Raw genomic sequence first — 23,417 nt, forward strand, 5'->3', positions numbered from 1 at the left:
TTGGAGCATTGGAAGAATCGATTGCATGAAGTATCTACGCTGCGCTGTAATATGATGACCAAGTCGTTGCGTTGTGTATCATCAGAGGTAAGAAATCTGCCTTACTATGATGGTTTAACTAATGTTGATCACTTTTTGGATGCATTTGAGAGAGAAGTGCCCAAGAAACATCACTTCCAGGCCTTGGACTGGGTGCTGTGCACTACCCCTGCGAGATGGTGGGGCACACACAAGGACAATTTTGATGATTGGCGTGTATACAAAAAAATGATGAGAGTGCGATTTCGCCACCCACAAGTGCGGCTAACAGAAAATATGATGGGATAAATGATCTACGTGACCATTTGGCCAAATAGATTAAAGTGTATGGAGTGAAGCCTCAGCTGGAGTGGGTACATCTGTTTTTTCATACCTTGGATGCTATACCAATGAATTGGTACTTGGAGATGGAACTCCTCCTTGGCACTGAAGAGTGGGATGTTTTGCACCAAGGATTTTTGATGACGTTTAGCTTCGAAGATGGTTTTGAATGTATCGATGAAGCATTGTAGGAGGTTAAGGCAACAATCTTCAGAATACTAGAGGATCCTCTAGATTTGATTCAATCTGATTGGACTACCCAGCTGAGCCACACATTGGAGTGCTACAATGTAACAACGGAAGAAGAAGATGAAGACCCGAGGAAGATTAATATCCCAAAGACTGAAGGTGACCATGAAGTTGAAGGACCACAACTAGAGAACCTAGACATAACCGAGCCACTCAAAAATAGACAGGTGTGTTAGCACCTAAATCTGCCCTAGGCTGAAGGAAGGCAAAATTCAGGGTAACCACAAGCCACGCTCAGTCTGGTAGCTATCCCTACCAGAATAGGAGAGGGCTCTCTTTGAGTCACGCTCAGTGAATAGATAAGCAAAAAATGGTCTGAGATGACTTACAATGAAATATTGATCTTAGGCTAGTAAGTGAATATGGATACAAGAAACAATTTTTATGAATGACCGAGCTTCTGGGATGGTATGGGACCAACGGTCAACAAAGAACAAAGAATTTAATACAAAGGCACAGATTACTTCTTGAGGCAAGGCAGGCGGAAAGTGTAGTAATTTATTTTGGAATAACGCGGAACGGAGAGATTGCTGAGGAGTGTGAAAAGGGCATAGGAACATGAATCCTTTTCAACAGAAGAAGAACACTGAACATGAAATTTTCCCACAGGCAGAGCAATAAAATTGAATTCTACCTAATCTCACTCAGAAAATTTCACTGGAAATGAACATGAATTGAATTATGAAACATAACGAAATACATATTAAAACATAAGAGACACATTTGCTACACTCACAACCACAAGAATCTCATGAAACAGAGCCGCTGCATTTCATTAATTCTCTGTCAAAAATACACAGTGAAGAAACAAAGTTTCTTTCCCACAGTCTCCCAGAAGTTACAAACTAACCAACCCTTTGCAAATAGTTTGCATACAATATATAGAATGTGCCATGAAGAGATAGAATGCCCAGGGGTTGGGGAGTTACTCGAATCATTACAAAATGGAAGTGGAAAGCCAACCATTAGCTACAGGTGCAGCGTTACAAACATGACAAATGGCTTGGGTGACCGTTTGCCTTCCTTTGCCACTTGGATAAAAGCCAATCTGGGGAAAAAATACTTTAAATTCCACCTTAGGTGTCAAAAAACCGAAGTGTAGATGAGCGGGCCCACTTGGAGAAGTCGCGAATCAAAATTTCGTTAAACGAAAGCAAATTTGGTAATTTTTCCTCTGTGCGCCGCGATACTTTGGGGCCTGTTTTGGGGCACTTTCAGGTGTCCAAAATGTTCCCAAGTTGAATTTTTGGAAATCCTGTCATGTCTACTTTCTAACCCAACTGAAATTTCTGAATTTGGTGCTCATTTGCCCCTCCAAGTCTTCATTCTCCCAAGACTGCTTCCTGTGTGTCAAAAAAGGGGCAGAGAGGCCATTTTTTGGGTGTTTTTGACCTCCTGGAGACTCAGATCTTTCCCAAATTTCTTGTCCAAGCACCAATATTCGTAATTTTTCATACTGAATCCAAAAATACAAACCATTCTTCATTTGGAGCTCCCAATTTTTAGCGTCGCGCGAGGGAGAAAAAACCTGTGTTTTGCCCAAAAATTTGTCAAATGACCCAAAATGCCCCAAAAATGCTCCAAATTTCTTGGCCATGCACCAGTAGTCATGATTTTTCATGCTAAATCCAAAAATTTAAACCTTTATTCATTTGGAGCTCACAATTTTTAGCACCGTGCCAGTGCGCGGCGCACAGGGAAGTGGCGCGGCACACTGGGTTTGAGGCGCGGCGCATATAGCTTGTGTGTAGTGGTTTTTGCAGGAGACGTTTGGAGGCCTTCCTTGTGTCCAAATTGGGAATAGAATAGATCGTTGGAAATTTATTTGAGTCTAATTTACAAGCCAATTGGAATTTGTCAATTTTGAGTTCATTTCCCCTGTCAAAAAGCAAATCTCCTAAGACTGGTCAAAATGTGCCAAATGAGGCTGCCTAAAGGCAGAGTGCTGTTACAGGCAACTTTTAGATGCCTCTCTCAACTCCAAATTGAGCTCATGATAGCTCATTGGAAAGCTATTTGTGTCTAGTTATTATTTGATGCATCAAGAAATTCATTTGGCCAACTGAGCTAGGAGAAAGTGTGATTTTCCCAAGGTCACTTCAGAGGTGCATCAATTCTCCCGAGGCAACTATATTTTTGACATTTCTCAAAAACCATGATACCTGTGTAAAAAGTGAAGGAGGTATTTCTTCCTTGGAATGTTTGGGACAAAAACCTCTCTCATTTTCCCAAAATTCATCTTTTATTGCTCAGAAACATCATTTGAGTGAAACCTATCCCGATGTGTGGAACAAGGGATTTGTCGAAATGAAGCGAAATGAAGGGGATAGGGAGCTTCTAAATTCTTGACGAAATTTTTGGAAATAGGGAGGGATGTTAGGAAGTAGGGGAAAGTGAAATATCAGAGATTGAGTGAGGGGAAGGGGTACAAAAAGGAAAAACACAGGTCCAACCTAGAAAATTGCCAAGTTATAGCAAGAAACTAAGGTTTGTGCGAAAACAAGGAATTTGGGGGACCTCAGTGATGGGAAGTGTTTGATAAGCTACTTTAAGGATAGGGGAAGGTGTATGAACATCAGGATACAAGTTTTGCCAATGATTTGACCGTCCAAGAGAAATTTCTTTCAAAACCCTAGGAGAGGGAAATGACCATAGCTAGGTGCAACTGAAGCATGAACAAGGTGTAAAATGACCCAGTGGAACTTGACATGATAATTAAAACCCTCTAAATGATGGTACACTCAGTTGAATGGTGACATGGACCAACATTTGGACAAATTTGAAAGGAGTGAAAGCAAACCCTAGATCTAATGCATAGTGACCAAATTTTACTTGAAGACTCACTAAAATGATAAAATTTGACCTTGATACTCTGAGACCACTTTGTAAGAGCATATTTGATCACTGGAGGAAGGCTGCAAAGACTGACACTAACAAGGTGAACATTGGAACAGAGGTAGAGCCGAAGTTTTCAAATATTGGAGACTGTTGGGATGACGCGAGAGTAGATGAGGTCGCCTAACTACTTCACGAATATCAGGATCTGTTCCCCACGAAGTTTTTAGATCTGAAAGGGATAATAAGGGACCTAGGTGTCATGAAGATCACTCTAAAACCAGATGCGAAACCAGTTCAGCAAAGACCTTACCGCCTCAATCCAAAGTATAAGGAAAGGGTCCGTTTGGAGTTGGATAAAATTCTTGCAGCAGGTATTATTGAACCGGTGGAAGAATTTGATTGGGTGAGCCCAATAGTAGTTCAGGAAAATGAATGGAAGTATGAAATAAAGATATACGTAGATCTCAGGAAGTTGAATGACACCTGTGTGCATGATCCCTTCCCAACTCCATTCACTGAAGAGGTGCTAGATAATGTTGGCGACCTAGAAGCATATTCATTTACTGACAGGTTCTCAGGGTACCATCAGATCAAGATCGCGTTGGAGGATAGGAGTAAGATGACCTTCGTGGTTGAATGGGCATGCTTCTAGTATACGGTGATGCCTTTTGGGCTGAAGAATGCTTCGACAATATTTTCGCGCGTAGTCATCACGACATTCAAGGAATTCATTCATAAATTTATGGATGTATACTTTGATGATTGGACAGTGTTTGGATTGGTAAAGTGCCATGTGAAAAGTCTGCGCCTGATGCTAGATACACGCTGGAGGTACTAGATCACACTCAATCTGAAGAAATTCTTGTTTTGTGTCCCTTTTGGGATCTTGCTGGGTCATGTGGTATGTAGACAAGGCTTGATGGTGGACCCTTCGAAGATTGCAGTCATAATCAACTTTGAGGCGCCAGGGTGTGTGAAACAGCTGTGCACAATGTTGGGGCTTATAGGATACTATAGGAAATTCATCAAGAGCTATGCCTAGATCACCGCAACGATGGAAAAAATGTTAAAGAAGGATGTTACGTTCTATTGGAATGAAGAATGTCAGAAGAACTTGGATGTGCTAAAGGAGAAAATGGTCACCGCGTCGATCCTAGTCTTCCTAGATTGGAAGAAGGAATTTCATGTGCATGTGGACGCGAAAGGTATTGCACTAGGAGTAGTACTGACACACGCCAGTGAAGGGGACTTGGATAATCCAATAGCATTCGCAAGTAGGAAGCTGTAAAAAGCTGAGAAAAATTATTCCACAACAGAGCGCGAAGGATTAGCTATGGTGTACGTGCTCCAGAAGTTCATGAATTATCTGTTGGGCGGAGATTTTAAGATGTATACAGACCATTCTACATTGAAATACCTAGTCAACAAGCCTGTGTTGGGGGGGAAGATATGCAAGTGGCTGTTGTTGTTCCAAGAATATGATTTTGAAGTCATTGTGAAACCAAGGTGATTGAATGCAGGACCAGATCATCTGTTGCACATTGAAACTGGAGAAGAGCCTACTAATTTGGAGGAAGGACTACCTGATGTGCAGCTCTTTGTAGTGCGCATCGCGGGAAGTCACTTTAAAGATATTATATACTTCCTGATGATAGGAACGACTCTGGAAGGATATAGAAATCAACAAAAGAAGGAACTAGTGGTGTGCATGGTAGACTTTTCTGTCATTGCAGGGCACTTGTATTAAATGGGATTAGATAAAATACTGCGACGTTATGTGCCAAAATTTGAACGAAAAAACATCCTGCGGGGCCGTGGGAGGACATTATGCGGGCAAAGCAATAGCGCAAAAGATTCTATGCACTGGGTTGTGGTGGCCGACACTACATAAGGATTCAAAGGCATATTGTAGGGCATGCGATGCATGCCAAAGGACTGGCAGACCCTTATGGAGGGATGAGCTCTCACTAAATCTGTAGATATCATTACAACCCTTCAAGAAGTGGGCGATTGACTTTGTGGGACCAATTCAGCCTCTAGGAAAGAAGACGGGTGCATGGTACATCATCACCGTGACTGAGTACTTAACCAGATGGGTGGAGGCACAACCTGTGAAGGATTGTACAAATGCGACAACAACAAAATTCATCTTTGAGTACATGCTGACAAGGTTTGGTTGTCCAAAATTTTTAATGAACGATCGCGGTACACATTTTCTTAATGAGATGATCATCGCGATGATAGAGGAATTTCAGGTTTGCCATCAGAAGAGCATGCCATATCATCCGCAGGCTAGTGGAACAGTGGAAGCGTTCAATAAAATATTGGAGAGCACACTAACAAAGGTTTTCAATGAAATGTCTGGGATGTGTGTGTAAGAGCGGTGCTATGGGCTTATAGAACGACTTGCAAGAAGCTGACTGGACAATTGTCGTCTGGGATGGTTTATGGCGTAGAAGTTGTGATACCAATGGAGTACATTGTACCTAATCAGCGCATAGTGGAATTCACAGGAATGGTGGATCGTGGAGCCTTGGAGGAGAGGCTCGTGTAGCTAATAGAGATTGAAGAGGATAGATTGCTAGCTGGATGACATCAACAAGTTCAAAAGGAGTGCGAAAAGGCATGGCACGATCGACACATCAAATTGCACACCTTCAAGGTAAAGGATTTAGTTTTTTTATATGACAACAAGTTTGATAAATTTCTAGGAAAATTTAGGATGGATTGGCTGGGGCCATATGTCATCAAGGAGATTGCTGACGGTGGAGCAGTAACGGGGAACCCTTCCCAGGAAAGGTGAATGGCAGCCGATTGGAGCCATACACTAGCGATCCAGCTAGATGACTACATGATGGAAGCACAGTCTTAGTGCCCTAGGCAGTTGAAAGGAGGCGCGAGACTATAGACTACACTGCTCGGGTTGTAGAGCTGCGCGGTTGGGCAACTATGTGGAATGAAGGAATGTCACAGTGTCAACAGAAACGCGTGGGGAGTTGCACTTTCAAAGAAGGGACCATGTAGGGCAGCCAAAAAGTGTCTGTTATGGTCACTTTTCATGACTTGACAATGGGAAAACGGCTAAATGGAGTCCGGGGGGGGGGGGGGGGCAACATTTAAGTCGGAATTTAAGGGCATGATCTTTGAAAATTTGCTGTCAATCTAGCATTTATGAATGAACTTTTGGGGGAACGGTCAGATTTGAATTTGAAAATGTCTATAAATTACAGATGGCTACCCAATGAAAAACGCTTGGGCATTTTGAGAATTGAGGTGTTGCACTCTCAGGCCAGTATGAACCATGAGAACTTTGAAGCTTTGATAATGAGTTCAGCGTTTGAGAAGTTGCCGAAGGAAACACAGGAGTGTTTTACTAGCATCATGCCGGAGCCCACAAAAACCGTGAGTCTTGGAGAAGAAATGGAAGCTGAGGGAGTTGCCCTGGATGTAGCAATGGGAGCTGAGGAAGCTGCCCTAGAGATAGAAAGTGTCGAAGTACCTGCAGAGGTACCCAAATCACCGAGGCCACCCAGGCCGAGGCCTACGCCGACCAAAGAGGGTCCGACAATGAAGAAAGATAAGCAGAATGCGACACCGTCGGTGCGAGCATCACCTAGAAAACACCAACAGAAGGAAAAACCCACAGTCCAGGAGAAGGGAAAGGTGGTTGACCTGGAACCTGAAGAAGATAATGAAGAAACAAATATGGGTGGGGAAGACATTAACATGGGGGCGGAGGAAATTGAGGTTGAAGGGTCCGACCCTATCTCTAAACTACTCGAATACATTCCTTTGTGCTGAGGCAAGGAAAAGGTTCCGAAGGACATTGATGAGAGCAAAGTCACACTACATACACCATTACTATTAGACAAGATCACATTTGAAGGACCGCGCCTAGCACGTGTCCCCCATTTAAAGCTGGAGGATTGGGATTGGCCGATACAGAGTGCTTTCCCCACTTAGTGACTGATTAGTTCATGCATCTTGTCTTCTATAAGGACACTGGAGTGACCTCGCTGGAGCCAAAGAAGTGGATAAAAGGGGTGGACAAGGTAGGACTGCTAAACATGCTATAGGTGCCACGTTACAACCGTGTGCCCATAACCATGATAGCGATCAAACAGCTGCTATGCTTGGTGCACAATGGGTGCATGTGGTTAGAAGAACCAATACTAATCACTGACATGTTGATCCACAGGATTACTCGGCTGCCGCATTCAGGATTAATCCAGCCATGGCATTTGGCGGAAAGACAGGTGAGCGCGACCTCGCTGAGAAAATGAAGGACAAATTTAAGCTCGTCAAGAAGCCACGTGGCTACTCCATTTCTAGTATAACTGACCCAGCATTCAAAGTAGTCACCCAGATCCTGGCTGGGAAAATTATGAGGAAGTGTCGTGCAGATGAAGTGCTAACACCAGTTGTATCATTAGCAGCCAAGCGCATGGAGGGCGTACAATTTAGCTGGGCACGCTACCTCTATAGCGAGTTCCTCACGAAGTACAGAGAGGCGCAATATTAGAGAAAAAATTTTAACTATGCAAGATTGCTTCTATTCATAGTACTGGTTGCATGGGAGTTACTAGAGGATAGTCAGTTTCCTTTGGTCGCACAGGATTTACCATAAGCAGCGAAGTTTTCTTTGCTCTAGGCCACTAAGGACCCCCAAAGGGTCAAGGATAACAAGATATTTTGGATCCTGATGGAGATGAGTATCAACATGACCATCAACTGTAAACAACGGTTGTCACTGACTGTATTTGAACAGTTGGAAAAATATGTGGAGTTCAAGGTGGCCTTCCACACCTAGCCACAGACGACGCAATCGCGGTGGTCCTCGACTGTTGGCCAGCAGAGTGGTGCACGGCCTCAGAATTGACAGCTGGGTCTAGCAAGTCTGCAGTGAAGCGAAAGAAGGAAGAGCCAGACTAAAGATGGAACAGTTGGCCAAAAAGAGGAAAAAAGAGGCTGAGGAAAAAGCCAAAATGGAGTGTGCTACCAAAAAGCAGACAGAAGGTCCAGAAGAAGAGGAGGAGCGCGACTCTGATAGGAGTCAGAAATCTCCTTCCTCGGAGACAGAAGAGGACAGGAAACGATCTGAACAGGGAGGAGAAGACTTGGAGACTACTCTGTTTCAGGTTAAGCACAACAGGGAGCAGGAGAAAGTAAGGCCATGAAAGAAGTCCAAGGCCAACAAAAAATCCCTCGTCCCAATCACCTTGACAAAAGGTGATTTGAATGACATTAGCGTTGCGGTGAGGGATACGACCGCGTAACTGCTGCAACAATTCGAGCAGAAGAAGCAACAAGCCTTGAGTGCCATTAAAACAAGTCTGCGTGAGCTGCAAATCTAGGCGTCACAGGTACAGACCAGTGTGGGGCAAGGCAGTGTAGTGTCAACTAGTTTGGTGCTTGGAACTTTAGAGGCAAAAGACATGGTGCGCACGCTTGATCCTCGAGCCATAGTGCTGCTGGATGGAGCACTGACTACAGAAGTAGAATTTTACAGGGCCACTGTTAGTGCCCTAAAGAGGGTTGGGTTAAATCTGGCTGCGCTTCCAAGTGAAGCTCTTCACACCTTGCAAGATGGTGTGATCGCAGAACTTTGGGCTTAGGAACAACGTGCCCTGAATGTTATCAGTGAGAAGAAGGTGAACAATTCTCAATTGGTTGTACAGAAGAATTTTTCCATTGATCTTTTTAAGGCCACCACGGAAAAGAATGAGCACATGACCAAGGTGGTGGCTTAGGCATGTAGGACTGTTTCGGAGCTGGATATTCCTGAAGATGCGCTAGTAGATGTGAGAATTTGGAAGCTCACTGCCGGAGTGCGCGAAGTGAGAAATAAGTTGGCTAAGGTTCAGTTTGAACTAAACCATAAAATTATAGAGCTTGAGTTGAGGGCCCAGCCTTCGACTCCACCAGAGGTTAAAGAGGAGTGCACCACCGCTGTCAAAGATGTAGTAGCAACTGTAGATGCTGCAGTGACAGATTGTACAGTGCTCTTCGAGTAGTCACTTGAAGTAGTCACCAGCCTACAGGAGGATCCCAATGTGTAAAGGCTAGAAACAGAGGCATGGGAGCTACAACAGAGGTATGATGAGGTTAAAGCAATGGCGTGCACCGTCGCCATTACACAAAGGTTAACGAAGCTGTAGGAAGCGAATGGATTAAAGGAAGAGGTGGATGTAGCTCAACGTAAGGAGGCAGTACTGAAGGCTAGATTGGGGCCTTGGCTAGAGGAAGCCTATGTACTCACTACCTCCATTGAAGGGAAATTGGCCAGTTTGCAGGTGACACAACAAAAAATATAGGCAGACAGCGCAGGGCCAATGACGGAGCAGCTAGTTGAGCAGGTAAAGTAGGTGGCAAGACAGTGCACCGCCGAAGTCACAGTGGTACAGGTGGAGTTGGGAGGTCTTCATGACAAGATCTCTATGCCAGAAGAGTGACTCGAGGGTGAGTCACCAGATTTGTGTTGGGGCCCTATTGGGAACGGGTCCCCTGGGGTCAATTTTGGGGTTAAAAGCCAAAGTTTTGGGGCTACCCTTGCTCTGTGGGCCATGGGAATGTATAAAAAGGAGTGTCTTAGAGAGTCTAAGGCAGTTCATAAGTTTTTGGTAGAATTCTAAGTAATTTTTGGGTCTGTGAGAGCTAAGAGAGAAGAGTCTTAGCATAGGAAGAGGCTTTGCAATTGAGTGCGTAGAGGCCTAGGGTAGAAGTCCATAGCTGAGTGTGCAGACCCCTTCAACTGTGTGCACATGGAAGTTAGAGTTTGTACTGGAAATCTAAACCGTCAATTAAGAGAATTATTCTAGAGATATCTATGTATGAGTTATTTTACTTCTGTTATGAATATTGCAATTATGTTATGTTGAATATTGGGTTTATGATTTAATGTTATATGGATGCATAAATCTATGTATTTTACTTTGTCATATGAATGCAAGTAAGAATATCTGTTTATGCACGAAAATCATAATGCATGTTGTAGTTAACCAATACTTAAGCTAATCGGGGTAAACACAGAAGTAAGGATAATTACAAAGGCATGTAAGTGTTTGAATTGGCTATTTAGGGTCCGCGAAGGATGACCATAGAATTTTGCGGAGGCTTCAACGATGAATAAGAGAAGTACATTGATAAACCCTAAAGGGCTTATAGGTCTATGCGAAGGAAGGGTTATGGATAAAACTCACATCACAACCATCTCAGGGTGCGGAAACTTGGTTCTTGCATTCCCTCATACTGCTTCGGGTGAGACTTCAGTACGCGCTCCACAAATTGATGCCAAAAGGGCCAGTAGTGTAGGGATTTGCTTGGTTACTTAATGCTGAACCTAGGTCACAACCCATCAAACCAAAAACTTCCCAAGGCTAAACCACCTCACCCTCATCAATAGAAACAAGCTTTACCATAATCCCAAACATATCACTAGGACCTAAACAATCATGGATTCCACTAGATTTCTCCACCTACACCGTGAGGAACTTTCATGTCTCCTAGTCTCTAGGATTTACCGCAATCTCTACCGAACCTCTAGGTCCTAATCAAGACTCCACCCTCCAGGTTTTACTGTATATCCTTCCATTCACTAGTCAAGGACTTCTAGGCCTCATTGAGGGCACCCACCTCTATGTTTTACTGTATATCCCTCCATTTACTAGTCAAGGATTCCTAGGTCCATCGAGGTAACACAAAATCTAGCTTTACCGCAACCCACATTCCAGTTCAGGGGTTATTAGGCCAAGGATTTACCACAATCCAAAGTACGATTCAAGAATCACTTGGCCATGTGTTCGTTCTTTCATATATCACCTAACTCAATTTCGAATCCATTCAATAATCCAGCTCTACCAAAACATGAGAACCCCATCACACCATGGCTATCTAGAAATGGAAAGTCTAGGCTGAAGAACACTGTCATACTTGGAAAAAAACATGCCAATGATAGCAAGAGAACCAAGAACACATGTGCATAACGATGCATGCAAAAACTAGTAAGGAAATCACACATGAAAATCGATACTTGGAAGTAAGCCCATTGTAACTACTTGATCCTATTCTTCGTTGCTTGATCTTTGCTTCCTCTTTCCTTCTTTTCTTTTCTTGATCCAATGCTAAAGTGCTCCAAGAAAACTCTAAGTGTCCAAGAGTGAGTGAGAGAGAGATGAAAAAATGAACTGACCAAAAGGTTACCAACTGATCCTCAGAAGCCTTTTTATCAACGAGGCCTCTATTTTCTTCAATTTTCCATTATTTTCCTTCGTTTTCCTCCTCACATGCAACCTTTTACATTTCACCTTCCTTTTCTCCTAATTTTGATTATTTCCATAAATAAAATGCCAATAATGTCTCTTTCCTTTTCAAATGCCTTTTCCATTACCTTTGCCAATTTCATTTAGCCATAATAACCAAAATGAACACCCACTAAGATGTTTCTCCCACCATTCAGCTTGGAGTACGTGTCCCATGACCTTGGTCTTATAATTTTTTTACATGAATTTTTGACCAGGGATGTTACAGAACCCTACCCCTTGGTGGAACGCCATCCTCGGTGTTAAATAAGACCAATAACTAGCAAAACCATTGAAAACCAAAACCTATTGCCCATGGAGATTTATAACCCAACTCGTTGCAATATTTACAATGAATAACCTACTGAAAACATGACAATCATACCATTTATTAGAGACTTATAACACAAATCAGTATGGTATTTACAATAACACCACATATACTTATGCACATTTTCTTCAACCAACAAATAATCATACAATCTATGGATCTTTATAAATCCAACTCAATAAAGTATTTACAATAATATACACATATACACATATGTACATTTTCTCTAACCAACAAATAAAAGGATACGATGCCCATATCAACACCAAGGGAATCTAGAGGCTCACACCTCCACCCTCAAAGTAATATCAAGATTCACCTCCTTCCTAGGAAGTCTAAAATCCATTGTCAAAATCAACTTTGCATCCAATGTCCAACATTATAATCCTGCGCCACTAGTCCTCTCAGTGAAGAGTTACCAACTCATTGTTCGAGGGCACACTCTCAATGTGCATTTGATTCCATCTGGAAATGCTAGTGACCAAAACAAATCCATCCCTTACCTTCCCTTCTCTACGACACAGTCCCTCGAGAAATCCAATCACCTCCTTTCATGCAGTCACACACCTTCCATGTTCTGCGGGAATCCCCTTCTCTGCTACACAGTCCCTTGGGTGGCCCCTCCCTTTGCAAGGTTTCCTCACATCAGAAGTTCAAAACCAAGGCATATCCTTGCCTCAAAACCATCATACCAATCATAGCATGCTCCTGGAAATTAATGGACACTATTGTGTACCAGTGTCCCACAATGGCCCTACTCCTGAAGTGATTTACCAACACACTGTTGCTTGTTCCAATTCCTTTTGCTGATGTTGCTAATTCTTGTAGTCAGTTTCAACCACCCAACTGGGAATTTTCAGGCTTACCTATACCAAGCACACAATTAGATTCATAATTAATTGAAATAATTTAAAATTATACCTCATTGGTGGCCCATCAACAACGTATACTTGCAATCCTGTTTACTTCCTGTCACAATGAGTCAAACTAGTTGTTTGATCAAATCATCATGTATAAAGACATCACATCCGGTTAGCTCAAAACAAAACCATCATAGATCAAAATCATGAATCACATGCAATCATCATAAACCAAAATCATAAATCACATGTAACCATCATAAATCAGAATCATAGATCACATGCATAATAAAACTAAAATAAACTACCGATACTTATCGTGTAATTGGTCCTTACTTTTGCCTTTGTTCTTTCTGTACACACACTAGATCAGTTGCCACACACGGAAAGCACCCAATGCCTTTGATTCTCTTCAATCACATACACATACACATAGTGTACATCACAACATTTACATCCACACACGACATAAAACACCACACAATAGATACACCCACACCCAACACACAACACAACACACTCACCTACACAGAGCGTACAACACCACAAAATACATACACCTACACCCGATGTACAACACAACACATACATCTCTACCTGATTTACAACACCACACAATACATGTACCTACACCTAGTGTACACCACAACACAATACATGTACTACAAAGAGTACAAAACAATGAATACACATGTCATGATACCACAAATACACAATGCACATACATTGTACCACATGCCTGCAACATGACATGTGCACAATACCACATGTACACCATTACCATATGTACAACATGGACACAATACCACTTGTAAACAACACCACCTGCACAACTTTTTCACAACATCACATGTACATGGAACCACCTACACAACGTCTACATAGTGCCACATGTACACCGCACTACATGTACAACATGTACAAAACACCACATGCACGACATGTACAGGAAACCACATGTACAAAACACCACATACATGAGATGTACACAACACCTCCTACACACAATACCACATGTACAACATGTACACAACGCCACATGCACACAACACCATATGTACATAGCACTGCATATACAACATGTACATAGCACCATATGTACACAACACTACATATCCAACAAGCACACAATACGATAAGTACACAACACCGCATATCGAACATGTACATAGTACCATCTGTATTCAGCACTATATATGTAATATACACACAACGCCATATATACAACATGAAAACAACATCATATGTACACAATACTACATATACCACTTTTACATAACACCATATGTACATAACACCACACATACAACACACACACAACAATATACGTATACAATACAATATATGAATCATGCACACAACACCATAGGTACATCATGTACAATAGATACGCAATAGTAATAGTGCACACCCAGAAGCCACACCATCTCTACCAGGTAACCTTACTTCTAGTTTCTTTCCATCATACATGCTTGTCCCAACATGCCGCAAATTGCATTCTCATTTCACGGATGTACCCCTTAGCATTACCTATCCATAACATAAACATAGGCATAATATAAACACATAATATCAACTCATATCCGCATGATACCGACCTCATAAATTTGTCAGGGCTACTCTTCCCACTTGATTCCTCATAGCCAAGAACCTCTTCATGCCCTTCACCTGCATAAGAAATCATTCATCCAAAAGAATGATCCCTGAAAACCCTGTCAGACAATGACATATATACATAGATACATACACATATATAATAAACATTAGCATAAAACAATCATGATCCATGATGACCCAATCATACATGACATACATGCATACATACATGTATACAACATAATTACTAGATACCATAAGGTCAAGGTTAAGAGAACTCCCTTTATTCATGCACAACATCCACAACATTGAGAACAACAGTTCCCAAAAAATTCAGTTGAACATCGACGACATGTGCGCCTTTATATTTGAGGAATTCTTCAACCAATTTATGAACGATGTATTTGTAAACTCGATCATTAGAAACTAGGTATTCATGTCCTCCAAATTCAGTGTAAGTCAGAATTGGTTGCAACTCTTCATCCAATTAAACACCCTTTGATATTAGAAATTAGTAGCGATTACAAAGTATATGTAATTTACAAAAATGAGGATGAGGAAAGCATACCTTCCATCTCATAATCATGCAAAATATAGTCTATCACGAATTCCAACGGCGTGGAGGGAACACTGAAGCAATATATATGAGGAAGGTCAAATCTGTTATCGCTTGCTATTAAATTAACAATAATAGTATTTCTTGATTATTGGTGGCATGCCAACTTACAATGCGTGAGATTTTATTTCTTTGAATAATGTAACATAAATACCATCTGTTGTCCAATATGCCTTGTTGGAAGCAGTTTCAATTAGCAAAGAAAGTTTAGCAGAACCAATTTCCAAATCATATGAAGCGGCGACAACAGATCCAAGTTCTCGACCACCGCTGATATAGGAACCTGATCTAGTTCCCATGATCTGGACCTTTGAGTCGGATTACACAAGATCCATTGTTATATACAGGGATGAAATAATATCCATTTGGAGCACACTGTGTAATGTCCTTCACCAAACCATCAACAGTACGAAGCTAAAAAACAATGTGAGAGTAGTCAATATGAACTCAAATTTGTCAAAGAAGGACTTGCCTTAATGAAACCACCGCATCAATTGATCCCATCGACAACAGTTCGAACTTCCAAGCATATAACCAACAACGAAAGCACCCACCACGTCTCCCTTACAAGGACCTTCAAATCTAAAACCCTACTAGCTTTCCTCCAGGTTTCAACAACTCACTGCATCTCTCTTCCTCTAGTTCCCAACTAGTTGTGGCTATTTCAGTGCCGATAGAATATGAAATCACTCAGATGGTTGAGATGTCGGGATTTTGGGGCACCAAACATGTAGATCCACTGAAAATATAGCCCCACCATAAAGATCTGGATCAGTTTTTCCTTCGCAGAGATCTGGATAGGTTCTACCCTCGTAGAAACAATGCCTTTACATTGCCAATTATCAAGGAAGGATCGATCTATAACCCCTACGGTTTACCATGAAATCACCCAAAATCCCAAATTTACTGCCTCTACAATTTAAATTATTAAATTATTAAGTTATTTGTAATTCAAAGTTTAAATAAAATAATTACAAACCTCTTTACTCTCTTTGAAATAGAAAGCAACTTTTCATTCAAATACTATTATTTTAGCTTTCAATTAATTAAAATTTATTTCATTTTAATTAATATAAGATTGTTTTTGGTTAGTTATATGTATTTTTCAAAGTTATTTGTAATTTCAGATTAAAGATAAAATAATTATTTTATTCTAAAATTGAGGGAATTACAAATATTTTTGAAAGTAACTTTTCATTCAAATAATAATTGTTTACTTTCAATTACATAAATTGATACAAACTAGCTTGGATCTATCTTAATTTTGGATTTACCAAGGGCAGAGGGGTTCAAATCTCTTTTCACTTTAAAAAAGGTTTGTATATGAAGAGATTTTATCCCTATGGCACTTGATAACTTGGTAAATTAGGAGTAAGATGATTTAATTATCGATTACAATTAAAATTATTAATTTTATATTTCACTTATTTTTATTTTTATAATTTACCCCATCTTTATTTTGCTTAACATTTTTCAGATTAAATTTTATTTTACGGAGTTTCCTCAAAACATTAAAATTGATTTTTAAAATAAAATAAATTGGCTATATTTTTTAATATTAAAAGTTAGTTTTAATTTTCCCCATGGTGTAGATTAGTTGATGATAGAATGGGTTGTTAAGGCATTTCTTATGATGTTATTGGTTTAAACTTTGATTAGCTCAGTGTGGCATGTGTGAGGAAATGCAGGTACACTTGGAGGTGATTGTAGTAGTGGACATAATCGATCCTTAAGTACAAACTCGCTATAGTTGTTTATTCTCACATATACAAAAGAATAACAATAACAATAACAATAATATTATTTAAATTTTATTGAATTAATTATTTATCAAAATTAGATGTTACTAAAAGCACATGATTTTATTGGAAGTAGTTTAGGTGATGGCAATAAAGGAAACTAATTTTATTGTAAGAATTTTCTAAATTGTATTTCCACTCAAACACTCATAGAAAAAGTCTTGGTCCCACCCAAAATTCCTAAAAGAAAACTCTCAAGAAAGCCACCCAATGTCACCTTGGTGGCTTTCTTCTCTCACTCTTTAGACTACAATAAGGATATCCTTGTCTAGGGGCAATCCTTAAAGATCGATCTAAGCTAGGTCATTCAATAATGAATGGAAGTTCCTTAATGAAGACTAGTGATTTGACACTACTCACTCTCAAAGTAAAAGGTCAGGGATAACTGTGCGAATAGGCAAACAAACCATGAATTATTAACAAATTTTGAATGATTTTATTTAGACAACTATGCTTATTCATGCAGAGAAATTATACTTGAAAAATGAAAGATAAAGCTTACTCAATTAACCATATAAAATGAGATGCTAGTGAAGCATATATACAATGGCACAATAAAAATATAAAATGAATCATAAATTTTCCATGCAAGTAAGGCATTAGATCATTCATTCACTGTATTCATGAGCAATGGAGATTCAGAGTTTGTTATCATCATCAAGGGACCATTCAACAATTAAGATATCATACATCAATAGTATTAACTATGTTTTGGACAACAAAGAGTTATGTGTTTGCGCTGATAAATAAAGGAAATATTCAAACTTGTCGTTGTCACTAAGGATAATGAAGACAACAAAGTTGAATGTGGACTTCTTACACATTTGTAACATTCAAATGTCATCCATTTATCATCAATTTATCACCATTTATAGTTGGGTAGTTTGTAACCATAGAATTGTGACCCAAACGATGTCTTTGTAACATTCCAAAGTGTGTAAGTACAACTAATGAAACATGAGAAATACCATTAGCATGTGAGCACAATTGCCACTATGTATTTAGAACAAATTACCATTAGGACTAGAGATCAATGTAAGTTTTAAAGCACCCTTAAACAATAAGCAATTCCATATGTCAACATCAAATATTTAAGAATTGTGCACATTATCTAAATTGAGTGTAGAGTGCACCAATAGTGGCACTATTGGGCTTCAATCACTATCTCGTTTTTTTCAGAAAGAAAAGCTTTGATATTTATATTAAGGAAATATATTTAAACAACATATAACTGATGGGCCTTTTTTAAACAAGACTGTAAGGGAAAGTCTTTGATATGGAGATACAACATAGCCTCGATATTAGAAACATTACATAGAAAGATAATGTGCCATAAAGACTCATTGCTGGAAAAAAAGCTTATCAGAAATGGGATATATAGCACCTCAGATCAGAGTCTACAAAAACAAAATTGTAAACTTTATACGCAGCAGACAGGACGCTGTTATGTAGGAGGAGGATAGAGAGCCAATACTGAAGATAGGACAAAATTGGAGGAGATGTTTGAATCTTCAAAAACTTTTAGATTCCTCCATTTCCAGAGGCACCAGATTGTTGTGGGAAGAATTGGGCGAATGTTTGCATTCTGTCCTCCCCACCAGGTGAAAGCTGCAACAACCGAAGAGAAATGGCACTATCTCATTATGTGTGTTAGGAAGTGGCATTTCAAATTAGAAAGAGATCATACATCTACAAAAAGGCAGGCAAGTAAACCATCAAGAAAATCTTAAAAATAATGAATTGTTAACCTTATGAACCAAGTCATTTCACGTTCCCATGCATTGATTTGCATACCGGTGTGGTTAAAATGTTAAATTTGTTCAAAAAATGCAAGAAATAAATGTATCAAGAAAAAATTTGACCATGATGTGAATTTGTAAGCCCTTTTCACAATTATTTATAAAGAGCTTAAATATCAAGGTGTTTCATGCATTCATGTATTCTTGTGAGGTTGAAGAGTGTTTACTATGCCATAGATATGTTACGTAGATTTGTAAAATCCAACATGAACAAGTAAAAATATGATATTGTGTCCTTACAAGTAAAGCGCTAATCATTTTTAACTTACATTAATCATTTTTTATTTTGCCACTTATTATCTAGTCATATATTTTAGTCCTAGACTAAATTAGTCATTTAAGTTAGTCACTTAATATCTAGTCATATATTTTTATCCCTAGACTAAATTAGTTGTTTAAGTTAGTCATTTTTAGTTCGGTCACTTAAAATTGCTCAAATTTAGTAGTAATTCACTTGAAATAATTGTGGTGTCTCAAAGAATCCACAGTAGAAACCATATTTGTCAACGTTTCAAATCCCAACAGGGATCCATCATCAGGACCAATCTGAATGACGATATAAGAAGAGCTATGTGATAAGATAAATAGTTAAAGAAATAATTTTGATTGAAGGTCAGTTAATAATTTCTAACTTATATTTTTAATTTTTAATTTTAATTTTATCACAACCATTAAATAAATTGTTTCTTATTTATTTTTATTTTTAGCAGGTTTCATATTAGTTGAATAATTAATTAATTGGAGGTTATATATATATATATATATTTTAAATTTAAATTTATATTAATGGATTTAGTATTAGCTGACATGATTAATTAGTTCCTTAATTCTAATAAAAAAACTAATTTTTATTCTAAATAATCAATAATAATAGTCATTGTTATTAACATAAATAAATTATTATTGTTAACAATTTTAGTTGTTTAATTATTGATACTAGTTAATTAATTGAATATAGTTTAAAATTTTTAATTTTTAATTATTATGTTTAAAAGTAATTCATATTATAGTTAGTTAATAATCATTATTAATATCATAAATTTCTTATTAATAATCTTTATATTCTTTATTTTTATTATTTTTATGATAATTGTTATTATAAATATTCAATAATAATAATTATTAAGAATAATAATTTCATTCTAATTATTAAATATAAGATTAGATAGTTAGTTTGTTTAGTTTGTTTAGTTTGATAAACTATATTGGATTAGGTAGTTTTTATTATATTCTTATTACATAATGATACAATAATATAAATTAGATATTATTAATAGTTAAAAACTGATTATTAATAGTTTTATTGTAAATAATTTTATTATTGTTATTATTATAAACAAATTAATATTATTATTATTAAAATTAATATTCATATTTAAATGATAATGATTATTATAAAAATCTAATAGTCATATCTATTTTAATTCTATTCTTGTGTGTTAATGATATAATTATAATTATATAGTTATAAGATTAGATATTTATAAGGGTAGGACAGGAAAAACAACTATTACTTGGGATGCCTTGGTGGTTCTAACCCTCTAATTAAGGGAAGCCAACTTCTACTGCTCTCAATACTGTTGTCCCTATTGAGATTTTGTGGATGTTTTATACTCTCAAGGGCCTCTCTAATCTTCCTTCTTTGATACTATTCTTCCCTTGCAATAATTGGGGCGCCTTCCAAACAAACTTGATGTTTCGTTTTCGAGGAATGCTCTGCAAGGGCCAAAGTGCAAGAACTTCTTTTGTTAATATCAACTCCATGTTATTTCAGTATTTTCTGTAAAGAGCGACCTGTTTCACCAATGTAACTTTTGCCACAGGAACAATCAATTTTATAAACCCCTTTGAGTTTCTGTCTATCAATGTCATCCTTGATAGAATTCATACCTTGTTTAATTGTTTCGGGCACTGAGAACCGTGTGACTATGTCTTTCTTTCTTAGGATTTTGGCAATCTTATCTTTCACACCATGAATATATGCTAGGAAAACTCTACCACCCTGGTTTAGGTCTTGGGCCCTAGGCATCTGAGATAACACCCTCCTTTCTGCTCTCTCTATGGATTTCTTAATTTCCTTTTCCTTGTAGCAGAAACAATTTATTTAATGATTATGATAAAATTAAAAATATAAATTAGAAATCATCAGCCGACCTTCAATCAAAATTATTTCTTTAACTATTTATCCTATCACATAGCTCTTCTTATATCATCTTTTAGATTGGTCTTGATGATGGATCCTTGTTGGGATTTGAAACGTTGACAAATATGGTTTCTACTATGGATACTCTGAGACAAAGGTCAAAAGAAATAAACCACAGATGCCTAAAATCCAGAATCATTTCCTTGTACGAAGGGGATACATGGAGTGAAACTATTTTACTCGAAAATTTTAGAATGAAGATAGCAAGAAGAGTTGCAGATCTCCAATTTCTTAAAAGTTGTCGTGATAATAACCTAATTCCCTCTTTTGCATAGATTAATCATAGATTACATAACAAATTTAATGATAAGGCATTTTTTAAATTAAGCATAGCTCTGGTGCGTGCAGAAATTAAAAAAGTTAGGGCTTCTCTGGACAATCTTGGACGGTTGGCATTTTCTTCGCATCTAAAATTGGCCAGCAACATTAGCAGAGATCTCTGGTCGGTAGTGGATGCCAAGGTAGCTCTAAAAGCTCAAAATGAAGGCCGCATTGCTCAATCAAGACAACAAAAGAAGCTCTTCAGATTAATAAATAGATCAGGCAATGATTCAAGTCATAGGTCAATAGGAACTAGTTCGTGGAGGTTTGAACACTCCACAACAACAGGACAAAAGGCAACTAGTTCTAAACCAAGCTTCGTTAGAGAAAACCGTTCAACTGATTCAAAAAAATAGAATGCAGGTTCTGAGAATAAGGCATGGGATAAATCCAAGGAATGTGAACATAATGAGGGGAACCCTAATTCCAGAAAAGGTGAAAATGGAGAAAGATCGAACAGAGTTGTTTTTCTAGGCAGTAACAAGGAAGATAGGTTAGAAATGGTTGATAATATAGCCAGCAATGAGCATAATAGGTTAGAAGAAGTGTTGAGAGAAAATGCAGTAAAGGTGATAGCGTGGCGTAAACCCAAGGAGGATGAGTGTAATGAGGTTGAGCGCAACAAAAAGATAAGAGAGCGTAATTTAGTTGTTAACGCTGACATTCAGGACTTCAGTAGGATGGGGGACGATAGACCCATCAAAGCTTCAACTCTGAGCAGCCCAGACATGCCTTGTTGGATAGTGGAGACTGTTCCCAACAACAACAAACGTGAAATAATAAACAAATCAGTTAACACTGACACCCAAAACAACAACAAAGCTAGCAGGCTGGAGGATGCTGACATTCGAAACAACAACAAAGTAGATAGGTTAGGGGACGTAGATAGGAGGAAGTATGAAAACATAGACAGCCCCAGTCATGTGTCAACTGGTAGTAGCTTAGACAATTTCGATTCTGAGCATGAACGAACTAAGGAAGCTATCCCCAGTGCCTCAGGAGAATTAAAAACCGTAGGGATTAATTTAACATTAGGTAGAAACATATCAAAGGCTAAATTTTTTGGGGATCTATAAACTAATAATGGTGCTGGAAAACTAAGTGAAACAGATAGGAGCCAAGATGTAGGACAGGCCATTGAGGACAGCGATAGTTTAGTAGTTCGCAACAATTTTGGAAGCAGTTCATTAAGCAGAGAATACAATTCGCTGAATTCTGTAAGCACATTAGGATTCAATAACTTAGGTTCCAACTTATCCTCGAGAACCCTTCCCAAGAGAAAGGTGGTCAATTTGTCTTCCTAGGAATTAGACCCAGAAATTATTAGTGTTCTCAACAAAGGTTTAGGGTTCGCAATTTCTCCAAAGAGTATTCCAGTTGAAAGGATCATTTGTAGCATAGAGGATGGAATAAATAACCTCTCTATGGAAGATAAGGAAGCATTGAGACAAGAATTTTCTCTCATAATGAGGAAGGCTATAATTCCCAAGAGTAATTTAAGTAAGGAAGAACAAATTGCCTTTAGGTCCCTACGAAATAATGACAAAATTGTAGTTCTTAAGGTAGAAAAGGGAGGGGTAGCGGTGATCCTCGATAAAGAAGACTACATTTGTAAAATGAATGAACACCTCGGTTGTGGCCATTATAAGAGGCTTATCACCAATCCAATTCCTAAAATTATGAGAGAGGTGAAGAAGGCAATTTCAAACTCCAACCTTGAGGAAAAATTAAAGAAGAGATTAACTCCTTCCTGTGAGACCATCCCAAGAATTTATGGGTTGCCCAAGATTCATAAGAAAGGGGATCCTCTTAGAACAATAGTCAACACTATTGGCTCCCCAACCTATGAACTCACAAAGTATGTTGCGAGAATCCTTAGACCTCTGGTTGGGAATACTGATTCTTTTATCAAGGACTCCCATGATTTTGTGAACATTATCAAGAATGAAAGGGTAAACCATGATGACATCCTGGTAAGTTTTGATGTGGTTTCATTATTCACCAAGATTCCTTTGGATGAAGCTATTCAGGTTATAAAGGAGGTTACGGACACAAAAACTACAAAAATTGCCGAGGTTTGATTACGGTCAACTGTTTTCACATTCCAAGGAGGATATTAAGAGCATACATCAGGGGTGTTAGTGGGAT

At 38.6% G+C, this 23,417-nt stretch overlaps 1 protein-coding gene across 1 annotated transcript; it reads left to right on the forward strand.

Moving 5' to 3' along the window:
• The first annotated feature begins 22,735 nt into the window (after nucleotides 1-22,735).
• On the forward strand, nucleotides 22,736-23,350 carry LOC149191486 (uncharacterized). The gene has a single exon (XM_089406662.1). The coding sequence runs from the start codon at nucleotides 22,736-22,738 to the stop codon at nucleotides 23,348-23,350; it is 615 nt and encodes a 204-aa protein (XP_089262788.1).
• The last annotated feature ends 67 nt before the right edge of the window (nucleotides 23,351-23,417 follow it).

Source organism: Pinus tabuliformis, chromosome 2_2 (genome assembly GCF_031772625.1).
Source record: "Pinus tabuliformis cultivar Carrire ecotype Pingquan chromosome 2_2, CPIR1, whole genome shotgun sequence".
NCBI lineage: Eukaryota > Viridiplantae > Streptophyta > Pinopsida > Pinales > Pinaceae > Pinus > Pinus tabuliformis.

Excerpts from the sequence above, each read along its gene's own strand:
- LOC149191486 (XM_089406662.1), top strand. The coding sequence starts at position 22,736 with ATGAGGAAGGCTATAATTCCCAAGAGTAATTTAAGTAAGGAAGAACAA.